The 14826-nt window shown below is 41.1% G+C and overlaps 2 protein-coding genes across 2 annotated transcripts; one reads left to right on the top strand and one right to left on the bottom strand.

The window, feature by feature from the left end:
• Window positions 1-3022: 3022 nt before the first annotated feature.
• On the bottom strand, window positions 3023-7596 carry LOC142978573 (leukocyte receptor cluster member 8). Its single transcript, XM_076123069.1, has 5 exons — window positions 6194-7596; window positions 5568-6093; window positions 5115-5319; window positions 4819-5029; window positions 3023-3672 (listed from the first exon to the last, which is right to left on the bottom strand). Exons 1-5 carry the CDS (start codon window positions 7270-7272, stop codon window positions 3513-3515), a joined length of 2181 nt encoding a protein of 726 aa, XP_075979184.1. The 5' UTR covers window positions 7273-7596; the 3' UTR covers window positions 3023-3512.
• Window positions 7597-7838: 242 nt separating this feature from the next.
• Window positions 7839-14258, top strand: Vps8 (vacuolar protein sorting 8). The gene is made up of 10 exons (XM_076123068.1): window positions 7839-8032; window positions 8207-8339; window positions 8933-9118; window positions 9258-10067; window positions 10282-10613; window positions 10693-10816; window positions 10962-11115; window positions 11588-11799; window positions 12280-12456; window positions 12550-14258. The coding sequence occupies exons 2-10, from the start codon at window positions 8250-8252 to the stop codon at window positions 13906-13908; spliced, it is 3444 nt and encodes a 1147-aa protein (XP_075979183.1). The 5' UTR covers window positions 7839-8032; window positions 8207-8249; the 3' UTR covers window positions 13909-14258.
• Window positions 14259-14826: the final 568 nt, after the last annotated feature.

The raw sequence follows: 14826 nt of genomic DNA, 5'->3' as shown, positions 1-14826 counted from the left end.
CATGAGACATAGTCAACAAAGATAAAACTACATCATTGTGAAATTGCCGGCCAATCCTTTCATCTGACTTAATTTTCCGTAGGGCATTAACAGTTGGTAATACCGGTGGAGATGATACATTTTTTAAATCATCAGGTCCCTCAGATAATAGCTCAGAAGCTAAATCTTTGTGCACTGCGATAGCCGGTCTGTGTTTTAATATCTTCGCTAACTTTTGTCGCTTATACGGGCTCAGCTTAGTTTTTTTTAAGACATTGTGTTTGTTTTCGAGACAAAAGTTCGATACACTGCAGGAGGCTGTATGAAAATTGTGAGTCCTTTTAAAAATATTAACATTGATTTGTGCATTGCACTGAGAACAGTGGCCTTTAACTACGACTTGTTCACTTGAAATTTTGCTCGTCTTTAGAACCCATGTGCACGGTAATTTTGAATTCAGCCAAATATTTTCTTTTAGCATTGTCGACCATTTAAATTTAGGTAAAGTTAAATAAGTCCTGTAGCGGTTAGAATCACACCGTTTCTTGATAGATCGAACGGGTTTAATTTTTTCCCACTCATGTACATCAATATCAAACGAGAATGATGAAGAATTATTGACCGACTCTTTAGCAGACACAGTATCAGCAGTTGTTGTGGTGTCTATTGAAGGGTTGGTGTCGATAACATCGCTGGACAGGTTTTCTGTACTTATAGAACAGCGATGCCGCAAGAATGACATGTGCAGAGCTTTACTAGACATTCTTCCATTAATTTCTTGAGACATTTTTAAAAATATTGGATTGTTATATTTAATGTGTACATCTTGCAGATTAGCTATATATTTTGTAAATAATGATATTTGTTCTTCTATTGGAACAGATGGTTTGCGTCCTCTTGGCATGGTTATAGGTCTGTTGAGAAAAATCCCTATTATATTATTAAATAAAATATACGTTATCAATAATTTAGAAAAGATTGTAATCGAATTTCATAATAAAGACATCATACATCTGGTAAATTACAATAGTACACTATAACAGGCACTTATGCGTTAAAACATTATAGATACCTGGGCGAGAAAAATCTGACATCAGTGTAGGTCAGATATACACGTGAAAAAAATCAATATCATAGCAGTATATTCAACTTTAGGAGAAATTTAATTAGTGTGTACCTAATAGTAGTTGTTAAATTATAAGACTAGGTAGGTACATATCGAAATCAGACTTACTTTAAATCAAAAGTTTGATTTCCTTGAACGCGAGTGTCTTGCTTGTACAAAGATACCATTGCACATTAAATATTTATAAATGCATTAACGTAATTATCACTGTTACATAGAACTCGTAACAAATCCTTATCACCAATCACTTCCGATGCACTCACATAACCTCTCAAGCGCCCGGCCACCGTGGTACGGCAAAACGATCTTACATTTAAAAAACGTAGAAAAGAAATGCTAAAGCTATGTTTATCCCTTTCAAACATATTTGACATTGAAGCTGATGAAACGAGACGACGATCTAATTAATGCACACACTTGAATAAGTAGTTGATGTAGGCCAGAGAGCACCTTAAACATCTGACCCAACGACATGTTCCTCTATGACCAATATTGTAAATCCTTTTTTAACTAATTTTAAAGATTTGAGTATATTTTACAGTTGGATTTTAATGTCATTATTCATTAACTACACGATAAGACCTTTCGTCATATTATTTTTTTTGCCTAAAAATATTTTTTAGACTTTCTTCAAACACATGCCTAAAGCACACAATATTCAGATTAAACCGACTATTGTACTACCACTATCAAATATTATTTGTGGTTTATTGTTTTAATCTATAGCAAATTTTATGTAGATTTCAAATATATAAGGTATGACTAGGGTGTTAGTATTAAAATATGACGGAATCGGCGCTTAAACGCCAACCGCCATTTCAATTTCGCGCGCCATTTTTGGCCTGGACGCTTAACGGTGTATTTGAATTTTGACTTTGGGGCGCTCGAGAGGATAAACGATATTGCTTACTAAACTAATAGCGACTATTGTGCAACACAAAAACATCACTCAGAATTAACACTACATTAAAAATTAAAGGTGGGCAAAAACAAAATTAATGTCACCCTACCCACATACATTAATAGTCAATTCAGTGTAAATTAAAATTTGTTGTTTTAACGTAATTATTATTATTAACAAATTATATCAATTTGTTGCACATTTTTTTCCACAAAAGGAGACAATTTTGTGTTTTTGTTAGCTATCATACGTTAAGCGAAACAAAACGAAAACCAAAAAGTGGACGACTGAGGGTCCGAATTTTAACTAGGTGATAATTTTTAACCAACATGATATCGTGATCTGTTATTTCTTTCACAAAATGTCACAATTTATATACTATAATATAGGGTTTCAAAGAGTAGCCAAAAGTTAATGGTTTTGTTATTATAAGCGTAATAATCTTTCCACGTGAGGGTCCATTTTGAACGCAGGTATGGAAAATAATACAATGTTTTTCTTGTAATTTCTTGTGTCCGCAATTTTTGCTTGGCATTATCTTACATTTTGGCGTAAAGACTTTTTCTTTAGTGCCCTTAGTTTATCCGGTACAAGTGGACCCTCAATCCTCTATGTGCGGATTGAGGGTCCAACTTTAAAGCCCATAATTCCCTTATTTGATTTTCACAAAATCTGGTTCCAACTTTCACAATTCTTTGGGAATGTTCACTAAATCCTGAACATGTTTTCAAAGAAATTCGAGAGAGTGGCCCTCAGAGCACACGCACATTAAAATAATTAGGCAGCTACTGACAATATTATCTTGTGCAGTGGGAAATAACAATTATCGTAACTAAACCCAGAGGAAATTTACCACTTGATGTTATACTAGAAAGATCCTGGAAACTAAAAATTTTAAGATCACTCTCGGATCTGACTTCCGCGGACCACTGGTTGGGAATCACTGATTTACAGTGTCTTACTACTTGAATACCATGTTATACTGACGGACACTACAGAACAAATAAAACAATAAATAAAAACGAATCATTTATTGAGTAACTCTAAAATATGTTCATTTGCGTGGCTTTATACAATCATAATTGATTAAAATTATTATCTACATAACATTTTAAAAGATAAGTTAACACTTAGGTCGGTCCTCTTTAACAAAAGTCTCATAAAGTCTTTTCACTTTCACACTTTTTATTTCATTTCACACTAGTAGTCCATATTTGATCTTCCATGTTTGTATAGCTTTGTTTTTGTGGTCGAACTTCCTCCTGAGCACGAATTCCCTTAAATGCAGCTCCTCTTCTGGTGTACACTTGTGTATTGAGTTTCTGGCCGCCTCATCCTAGCAAAGCTGATTAAAATTAAGATGCTAACAATAGTGAATGACGAAGACGCCTCTACTGGTGGTTGTGCACAGTGTATCTGTAATCACGCTGTAAACCTGCAGCACCGTAGTAGCCCTTAAATTACCACGCAACAAGCTAATATAACTGGACATCCAACCAGAATGTGTTAGAGGTTCGCAACAGCCAGCTGACTGGCTTTGCAATCAATGTGAGATTGATCACCAGTGTACGAAAGTGAGAACTGATTAAGGAATTCTAATGCTTTAGAACTTGACTCAAACGCCAACTCTCGAACGATGAACTCCACAGGAACAGTCTGCCTGTAGCTGCGCATAAAAGGTAATGTTAATAAAAACACGACCAGCAAAGCTGGCATTGCTTCCTAATATAATTATTAAAAAAACTTATTTATAAGTCTGATTTAAGTAAAACAAAAATAGGACTTATAAATTACCTAACAGTTAATTCTTGTAGTTATCATAAAAATAAACTGTCATTTGTGGAACGAAGGCTATTTTTAATAAATATGTGTGAGTATAATGCTATAATTAATCTTGGCTAATAAAAATAAACTTTAAACGGTTTCTTACCCATATACCTACTAAAATGATAAATAAAAATGTAACTCTGTATGTAATGCTGCTGCAGCTGAACAATATATATATAGGTGAATAATTATATTAATTTCATATAATTATCTATTAATTAATTATATAACAAGGATAGGCTATAGGGGCATTGAATAAATAATAAATAAATAAATAAAATAAAGTAAACCTGTCTGTCAAATATGATTTTACAGATGAACTAATTTTTAAGATGAATTTCAGCAGTGTTATTTTATATACTAAAATGAATAAACAATAGCAGGATAGGATTTAAAGTAAACAGGTGGTTAGAGCTTGGATGATAGAGTTCCTAACATATAATTGGTTAGAAATGTATTATTGATTTAATATACTAATTCTGACCTAACACCAGAACTGTAAATTGAATTTACTATTCTGTTAGTCAATAGATTATCAGTAGCCTTTAGTTTTAGTTTGTTTTTAACAGAAGATTGTTATAGGCATTTTGAAAGAAAAAGGAGAAATGGATAAGACTATAAGACCTATTATAAACTTAATTTAATACTGTTTTAAAGATATGTAAGAGGTAATGTACAAGTATGAAGTTGGTTTTATATGGCTTCCATATGGTTATTGCTAATTCATGTCATGGCCAACTATCAAGCGAACTAGGAACCCAATCAAAATATTAAAATTAAAAAAAAATCCACCTCCAGGTAAAGTGTATGGTGTACCTCCTATAATATTTTAAGCAAATAATCACTAGCACTTCTTATTTATCAACCTAATTCTTATTACTCTGATTTTGAGAATTTTGATGATAATAAGCTGTGTGTGAATGTAATTTTTTTATACAAAAGAATGAGTTGCTAATGTGAAATAATAAATTATTAAAAGACGTACGACTTAATGATGTACTTCAGGTACTTTTTTCTTTCCCTGTCCACAAACCAGTCCATAAGGTATCCTGCCATCTTAGGTGCATTTTTATACAATCTGAAAAAACTTCGCATGTTTCCTAAAGCCCATGCGTGTCTTGTTTTCATGGCATGTATCATACATTCATCAGTCTCTTCATCAACATTTGGAAGAACCTTGCACATTGTGCCTATATCTGAAACATTTAAAAGGTTTTGTTAAGAACTATTCAAGCACAGCACTAGTTACATATTATACAAGTTTTAGTTGGGTTAACTTACCTAAGGTATTATTCGTGAAAATATAGTATAATATTCTGTATGCTGTGAACTCTGAAATATTAGCCGCACAATTGGGTAATTCACAATAAAGCATTTTAAGCTGAGTTTGACATTGATTAAACTCTTCATGGTCACCCTTCTCAAGGGCAATTCGTGCATGTGTCTCATAAACTTCAACTGTAAAACCATCGCGTATACCTTGTACCTGAAGAAAAATAATAACACAAAATTGAGATTTTTCTGTCGTTTTAGAGAAAAGGAGTAACACAAATTCGCATTTATGATATTAGGAATGAAAGACATCATTCAGTTCCTTATTACAATCTATTGTATGAACAGAGTGACTCATACAAAACATATTTTATAATAAAGTTATTTAAAAATGTTTATCAGGCTCCAGTACATAAAGCAGAAAAATTATGTATTTACAAATAAACAAGAGAGAGTACTTACTGTTAAATCTTGCCTTATTGATTTTAGTTGATCACATGCATATCTATAATCCTGGTTATCTATCCATTTTTGTTTGACATTCTTTAATGAGCTGGTTAAAACTGAGAGAGGGCGAACCTCACACGCTTCCGGAGCCCTAGTTAATCTCAAAAATGACTTTTCAATATCATGGCATGTACCAACTATGTGCATGTTGTTAATTTCATAATCTCCATCAACATCTTGAATAATAGGTCTCCTAGCAGTTGGCTCTTGTCTTTTGTTACCTCCCTGAACAGAACTAGCTATTGATGGGACACTAGATATGTTATTACCAAATCTTTCAGCTCTCTTCAACAGTTTCTCAGCATTACCCTGAAAATCTTCAACAACAAATTGTTCAAAAGACTGTTTTTTTTTATTGGCTCCTTTTTGATATTTTTCTGGTTTCTTCTGATCTAATGATAGTCTGTCTTTAACTTTAAGACGTGCCTTGCCTTTAGGTGTCTTTTTTTCCTCTACCTCATCACCAGAAGCAGAAGATGCACTAGAAAATAACAAAAGCATTAGAAACAACTGACCACATTAAAAAAAAATGCAAGTATGATATAGCTAGTCAATACTTTCATGTACAAAATAAATCTTACCTTAGCCTCTTTCTAACAGGACTTCTAGAGTGAGACCTACTTTTAGAATGGGGGCGTCGTCTCCTCTGGGGAGAATTTTTGTGAGCAACATAACCCCTTGCATTTAAAAGACCTTTACTTTTAGGAGGTTCTATCACATTGTCTGGCTTCTGATACAAATTCAAAGTACCTCGTACAGGTTTAACTGCTAAATTATTGCGTTCACTGTGAACACTAGGAATGGGTTCCTCATCCCAATTTCTTGTCCAAATCTCATCTTTATTTGCAGCAGCAGTTATTCTTCCTTTAAGGCATATATCAATTTGATCTCTATCAAAAGCTGATTTACATTTTTCATAACATCTTTTGATATATTTCTCCAAACCTTCAGGCCAATTGCCTGCATTTTTTGGAATGGATGCAGACTTTAAAAAGTTAGAGGAGTTATTATTTTCATTTGATTCTGCATAATTTTTATTGTCATGATGCCCTTCTGGTTCTGGTGGTTGAGGTATATCTTCTGTTGCCAGAGGAGGAGGCAAGGGTACATCTAGAGGAGGGGGAGGAGGTGGTTTTGGGATATCTGGAGGAGGCAGAGGAGGAAGCGGTGGTGGATGGTCTGGCAATGGTGGCAGTACATCATTCAATTCAGAGTCCCCTTCATTTGCTTTGTTATTAGGATTAGACTTCTTGCGCTTCTTTTTAGGGCCATTGTTAGAAAGAAGCGGGTTTTCGTTGAGAGGGAGTGGTGCTGGCTTCCTAATATTGTTAAGATTAAACCTTATGGGGGTTTGATTGAAGAACGGGCGATTTGTATCCAAAGGAGACATCCCCAATAATGGGGTCGTGGGTGGTGGTTTAGAAAATTGAGGATGACTAAGATCGGGCTTTGGGTCTTTATTTTGATGAAATTGGTGAGTATTGTTCGGAAATCCTGAGTTATTGCCCATTTGGTTGAAGTACTGGTTATAATAAGGTGGATACATCCCACCGTGATAACCATTGTATTGTGGATAAATGCCATACAACCACGGGTTATGGTTGGGTGGCATGCCATTCATCGTTTGAAGCGGTGGTTGCTTTGAAGTATTGTCAGACATTGCTTATTACTTGAGATAACTCCTTTCAACAGCAAAAACAAGTTCGAAATTAATCGTGCAACTTACGATGACCTTATAACAAAATGGCGATGGTGGCGACAATCCCAGTCCGAGAGTACTCTTGCAAATGCCGAAATTCAAGCACTGTTGAAGACAATCTCGCAGCTTTTCTTATTATATATACACATGTTAACTTTCTACGACCGACAATCCGAGTTTTTTAATCCAAATAAGATGTTCTTTGCACGAATATGAGCGTGCGTAACGACATAAAAACACCTGCCTATTTTAACTCAAAACTCATAATACATTATGCCGATTTATGCCAGATGCCAGTGTTACCAGACCAGAATTAAAAATTTATTCACATTTAACTCATGTTCATTCTGTTTAGTAGAAAACCTAGAGAAGTAATGATTTGGTAGAAACGCTCAGCCAAAGCGAAGTGAAATTAAATGTTGGTTTGCGGAGGCTTGCAGCCAATGTATGCCGATCGAAAAATAAACCGGATAAACTTACAAAGTTGGCAGCACCGCCACTCACGCAAGAGATTTTATTGCACTGAATTTCACATAACAAACAGTGACAGCTGACAGCTGTCAATGATATCGTATCATTCACTATTTTGATCTTGTTATTGTAATTTATGATATCTGTAATAATTTGGTCTACGATCAGTGTCACCTCGGTTAAACCCAAATTTTGATGGTCATAAATATACTACCTTGGCTGCTCTTTTATTATTGTGATCCTGAGATGGGTAAGTATCTTACATTCTTTGTTATATATTTTACACTGAAAACTCAGCCAAATCAGCTTAAGATTGAATGAGACTATATGTATAGGTTTTGGGAATCGTTAAATGTGATAAACTTTTGGATACTTACAATACCGGCTAATTATCTTACTGACTTAACCTTTTCTTCTCTTGCAGGTGTGATTTGATCATTGATTAATGAATTTAAAAGCCATCTGCCATGGATCTGTTGAAAACGCCCTCTGTACAGTCACTATTAGATTCTGATTTAGAATCTGTTGAAAGCCTACAATATCTTGATATTGAAGAGGTATGGTATTTAATATGAAACTATTTACTTTTCTTAATATAATCAAAGTTGTTGACACATATTCCCACTGTATGTTATGTATGTTACGCCCATTTTTAATAATATTATTCCAGTAACCAGTAAGTTTTTTCAAGATCTAATAAATATAAATACATATTACATAGATATGAAATACCTAAATACAGCTAAAGATAAATTATATTCAATTTCTTACTTGAACATAATATTATAAATATTAAAGTGTTATCATTTGTATGTCCCTCTTTCACATCAAACCAGCTGAACCAAATTAGGTAAAAATGGCAAAAGCTATTTACAGATTGTATCCCATGTAGTTTTGCTTTCCTCAGCTAGAGTCTAAGACTTTAGTTAGTTATGTACATTATATGTATTGCATAAGTTTGTGTTGATGATTATAATCATTGCTATTGTCTTGATTTGTAAATACAATACACATATTTGTACTGACTGAACTTTCAGTGTACAAAATTACCTTTTATGTACTAAACTAATTCTTATAATGCTTACATAATTTATTTTGAGTGGGATAGTCTCAAGACAAGATGAAATACATTTCATAATTTATGTTTCAGTTAGACGAAGTTGAATATGCATTGCCTGCAAGTGATTCGCCAACATTAGCTGAAGTTTTGTCCACTGACGAAGAGGAACAATCAAATAAAACCAAAGAAACAAAACATGAAGAAGAGCCTGCTTCATGCTCAGCACTACAAGTAGAGTTTTTACAAAAAGTTTCTCAGCAGCTCCTACAAGCACAAGTTTGTATTTATTTTATTTTGGCCTTCTACCATTTTAAGTTTTACACTGCTGATTGTTGGCCTTCCCCCTTCTTTTTAATCGTCCGATCGGAGCCACAGTCTCATTAATCGTACCGACAAATTATTAATTATTTTCTAGGACAGATCATCAGCCGGTGCTGCTACAGCACTAAGTGTTGGAACAGAAGCAAAATTAACTGTGGGCACGGCCCATGGCCATCTACTGTCTTTTCATGAACAAACTTTACGATGGGTGTGTGATTCAAATACTGATAGAGGGGCTGTCTCATGCTTAGCATACAATCAAGATTGCACAAGACTCTTAGCAGGCTATGCAAGGGGATTAATATGCCAATACGAAAGTATTCGTGGCACAATTCTAAGACGGGTCACACTGGGAGGTGAAATCTGGGGTACATTACGTGTGACATGGGCCGGCACTTCAGGGCTTGCATTGGACACCGGCGGCTCTGTCTGGTTGATAAAGTTTTCGCGTCCACTTGGAGTACGTTCTGCACGGACGTCATGCCTGTTTTCCGGTGCACGTGGAGAGGTAGTGGCTATGGCTGCTCGAGATGCTCGTATTTTGGCACTAGCGACACTCTCCCGAGTTATTATTGTAGCAGGAGGCCGCGCTGCTGGATTACGTCTCGTAGGACCGCCAGACACGCTTCCAGTTTTAGAATGGAGTGAAACAGATGAGCGCGTATTAGTATGCGGTCGTGCGAGGATGTTACAATGGCTTTCATTAACCATTACTGGAGCCAATATATCGCTCAGACCGATTCAGCGTGTAGAATTGACTGCAAGTCCTCTGTGGCTCGGCTGGCTCGGCGGCAATTTAGCGATTTTTGATGCAGATGAAAATTTACGTTTGTGGGGAGAAGATTATGACAAACCCCTTGATCTTTCTCACACAGAACCAGTTTACGCATCAGCATTTTTTAAGGTATAATTTGACTTGATTTATTTATTACAGCTTAATTTGTAAAATTATTAATTTATGTGGAACATACCTTTACACCAAACCAGTATTTCAATGTTTACTTCCCTACTTAGGAACAATTTGTTTGATAGCACGGGTTAAAAGGTTTAAAGATTTATTATATTTTGTTATACATAGTTTTCCGACACACGTGTTTTATAAAATATTGCTATTTTAGGGTCATTGGACAGACGGACGTGTTTCCCGGGCAATGTGCACGGCTGGAGTGAGTGCCCTCGGGGGAGCATGCGTTTGTGAAGGAGCTCTTTCTTTGCTCGGCCGTCGCGGAATAGTTCGTGTACGACCTCGACATATTCTCGAGAGAGCTACGGCGTTTCTGACATCGGGCCGATACCTACAAGCTTTACGCTTGCTTTGCTCGATAGAAGGAACTTATGCAAAGGCTGTAGCCAATCGGTTTATAGTCGCTATATCTGAAAGTCCAGAGGTTTTAAGTAATAAACAAGTTTCCGATCAAATTGTCAAATTATGCCTGAAATATGATTTAAGGCGAGTTATTTTATATAATTTTTTTGTGAATATAAATTATTATGTTAGATATGAGAAATTATGTTGCATTCTGTTTTAGTGAGGAACTTTGGAACCGTCTATGGGAAGAATGTTCTCATGAAGAAGCATTTGTAGAAGCCTTAGGAGACGCAGCGGTTCGTGGCGATCTTTCTAATGCGGCTCCGTCTCCTGATTGTACCCAAGTGAGTGAACATTTACTAGACGCGATCATCGGTCGATCGAATTATTCATTCCGATTTTTGCACCTCTAGGGCCGTGTGAGGCAGGGTGACTGCTACTTTATTCCTAAATTTGAAGCCTAACTAATTTGATTTATTAATATTTCAGGCGCTTCTAGAGAAATTGGCCGAGTTCGAGCCGGGTCTCGTGGAAAGAGTGATAGCGTCACTGCCTCTGACGTCGCTGGACCCACATCGAGCGAGCGTTCTCACCAGAGAGAAGGGCCTGTGGAGGGCGGTGGGTGCGATAGCCGCGGCCTTAGGTACGATTTATTCACTCACTCGTTATGCTAGGTAGGTGTGATGTATCAGATGTATGACAGTAGTCACATCGACTCGGGAACGGATCGTCCCCGCGGCCCGCCTCGTTTTTCTCCTTCGCGTCGAATAGGCTTCCGCTTAACGTAAGCACGCATCGTAACTAGATGCGAAGCTTCTCTACATCGAGCTAGAGGACGCCACGCTCGCGGCTCGCCGACTACCGGTCGACGGCTAGGGGGCACCGTTTCGATCGGCGTCTCCGACGAGTTCTCGAGCCCGAGGCCGCTCGTCTGTCGGAGCGACGAAAAGGAGAAACGTTATCACTATTTTATTCTAGTCCATTTCGAAGAATCGAGAAACATCGAATCGGAACAGGCTCTCGGCGTACAGAATAAACTACTAATTAGCATTTTTTGTCGAGGCAACTTTTAAAACGTAGTCCCGTCGGAACTAACGGTCGGTGCGGTCCGGCAGGCGGCGGCGGCGGCGCCATGCGCGAGCTGTCGGCGCACGTGTCGGCGGCGTGCGCGCGGCGCGCGGGCGGGCGCTGCGCCTGCGCCGGCTGCGCGCTCGTGGTGGCGGCGGCCGACGCGCTGGCGGGCCGCGGCGCCGCCGGCCGCGCGCTGCCGCCGCACGCGCGCCCCTCCGCCCGCCACGACGCGCTGCTGGCGCTGCTCAACGACGAGGTACGCCTGCACCTTGTAGCTCGACCTGCTTCCGGACTGCGCAAGATAATATAGTATATGCCGAGATCTATCTATTGACCGTATCGCACGCCATACATTGTTATGAACGCGTTTACATTGTCCTATACGATTATATATTCGGGTTACCGATTGGGGCACGTCGAATTCGTGCATATCACCACCCTCTGCCCCCTCGCGGCCGGTCGCGGTCGACTGGGCCGTTAAAAACGAACGCTTGCGATATATCGCGTAATGTGAATGCCATGCTAGTATAGCATTAGGTACCTCTTTGCTGAATCCGACTTTACGAGTGATCGTTTAAAGGGCGACGACTCGATCGTCGTTAGAACCATTCTTTTTGTCTGCGTGCACTTAGAATAGATAGAGAAAAAGAGAGAGAGACTATCGTTCTACCGAATTGTACGTTTAAATAAGCTATGCCAATCGGTATGAATTGAAGGTATAATTGGACCGTTACAGAGGGACGGTACGGGCGGAGGCCGCTCACCGTTGAGAGTGATGGTGGAGCACGATGCGGCGGCGGCCGTCCGACTGCTAGAACAGAGCGCTCGTGATCCTCCGTTCGTCGGGCCGCTCGGCAAACAGAACAGACTGAGAGTCGCTCGGGCGCTACTAGCTTTTTCGCGAGAACTACCGGTAATTATAATTTATTTGTTTACTCCTACTTATTCCTACACGTATTGATTCGTCTCAATGTGACTAATTCGCCGATGTATTGAAATATTATAGGAAACCGAAGATCGAGTAGAAATTTTGGAGTTTTTGACGACACAGCTGAACTCAGGTGCTCTGCCGACCGATCAAGAAGTGATCATCGGTCTACGAGAATTGGCAGCTATAACCAATTGTGAACGCGCAGACCGAGCCTGGTTTTCGCTTTTGACGAGGACTCGCGTTCAAAGAGAACTCCTCGAAGAGCAATACGGCGCCGCAGATCAACGTCCGCGCGTACGATGGCGCATCGACGCAATTTTAGGTAAACACGAGCGCGCTCTTCAGGATTTCTTCGAAATCTCTGTACCGTCTAACGCCGACATCGACGAACTCTTCGAGTACCTCCGGCCTCTGATCGACAATGACGAGGACGCGATGAAGAATTTCGAAAAGTATCTGCCCGCTCTGGTCAAACTGCGTCCGGGCGCCGCGGCGGGATTGGCGGGCGAACGCTTCGCAGACGGCTGCGCGGCCGTCCTTCGGGCCGTCTCCGGCGACGAAGCGGTCGAGTTCGGCCGACATCTAGCCGAAGCCGGCCGCCTCGCCGGCGACGCGGCCGCCGCTCACCTTCGGAACCTGTGTCGGCGGCGACCGGACGCCGTGCGCGCCTTCCTCGCCGAGAACGTCGGTCTCGTGCGGCCCGAGGAGGCGCTCGCGATCGTGCGCGAGGAGGGGCCGCCGGAGGCGGAGCCCCAGTGCCTCGAGGCGGTCGGCGACCCCGGCGCCGCCCTCGACGCGATCCTGAGACTCGCCGCCGCGACCGACGACGAGCGCGACGCGGCCCGCCTCGCCGCCGCCGGCGCCGAGCTGTGCGCGCGCGCCGCCCCCGCGCTGCCGCCGACCGCCGCCGCCGAGCTGTGGGCGCGCCTGCTGCGCGGGACGGCGGCGCCGCCGGCCGCGCTGCTGCTGGAGGCGGCCGCCTACCTGCCGCCCGAGGAGACGCTGCGGCGCGCGTGCGCGGCCCCGCGCGTGGCGCTGGCGCTGCTGGCGTGCGCGGCGCGGCGGCGCGCGGCGTGGCGCAGTGCGGCGCGCGCGGGGCGGCGCGAGGTGCACGAGCGGCTGGCGCGCGCGCTGGCGGCGGCGGCGCGCGGGCTGGCGGTGCGCGGGCGCTGCGTGCGCTGCGGGCGGCGCCTGGCGGAGCGCGCGCCGGTGCGCACGGGGCACTGCGCGCGGGCGGCGCACGCGGAGTGCGCGGGCGGGGCGGAGGGCGAGGGGGCGGGCGCGGAGGCGAGCTGCGGCGCGTGCGGGCGGCGCGCGCCGGCCGAGACGGTGACGCTGGCGCCGCGCGCGCCGCGCCGCTGCGAGCCGCCGCCGCTCGACTTCGAACTGTCGCTGGGAGCCCCGCCGCGACCCGATCTAGAGGGTATAGTTTAGTGGCCGGTTTTCCTCGAGACGACCTCGATGACGAAACTGTATTATCTTCGATTTGACGTACGCTCGTTACCTAATTACGATATTGTAGAAAATTACAGACGCGTCTAAATGCGTCTATACCTGTATGATGAGATCCTCCCTATCTAAAGAACGTAAGAAAGAAAATAAGTTATAGATATATGTTAAGAGATTATTTTAGACCGAGTTAATATATTTAATGATAACCTCGCTTGTCTGAATCACCAGTTTTGTAATCCAAATATAAAACTAACGGCAAATTATAGCGATATGTTAAACTGTTAATCTAAATTTATTTATTTCGGAGGAAAAAATATTTTGAACACTACCTACATGTTTGTTTCATTTCCTTTGAGATTCAACACCGACCAATGCCGACCATACACCAAGGCTTAAAAGTATTAAGTAGCTTTTCCGATACACAGGAACAGATGTAAGAAAAATCTATCAAAATCAATTGTTCAACATATCGACACAATAAATTATAAACAAAATAAATTTAACTCATTAATGTCCCACTGCTGGGCAAGGGTCTCCTCCCGTAATGTGGGAGGGGTTAGGCCATGAGTCCACCACGCTGGTCAAGTGCGGGTTGCGGACTTTGCATGCCTTAAATAAACGTATTATACAAATTTTTAGGCATGCAAGGTTTCCCCACGATGTATTTCACCGTTGGAACAAGTGATTACACATATAACTTCGAAAAGTCATTAGTGTATTACTTCGGGATCGAACTTGCAACCACTTGCGTGAGAGGTGCCGACTTATACCACTCGGCTATCACTGCTCAGGTATTTAAACTGCAGACCAATCGACAACAGGGAACATAGTCAGATTACCGTTAGTAAATATAATTAGATCCACATTAAAGGATTCCTATTAAACCACCACCACTGAAAC

The sequence above is a fragment of the Anticarsia gemmatalis genome, chromosome 14 (assembly GCF_050436995.1).
Source record: "Anticarsia gemmatalis isolate Benzon Research Colony breed Stoneville strain chromosome 14, ilAntGemm2 primary, whole genome shotgun sequence".
NCBI lineage: Eukaryota > Metazoa > Arthropoda > Insecta > Lepidoptera > Erebidae > Anticarsia > Anticarsia gemmatalis.
Note: the sequence above shows the minus strand (reverse complement) of the source record. Positions and strands in the feature narration are given on the sequence as shown.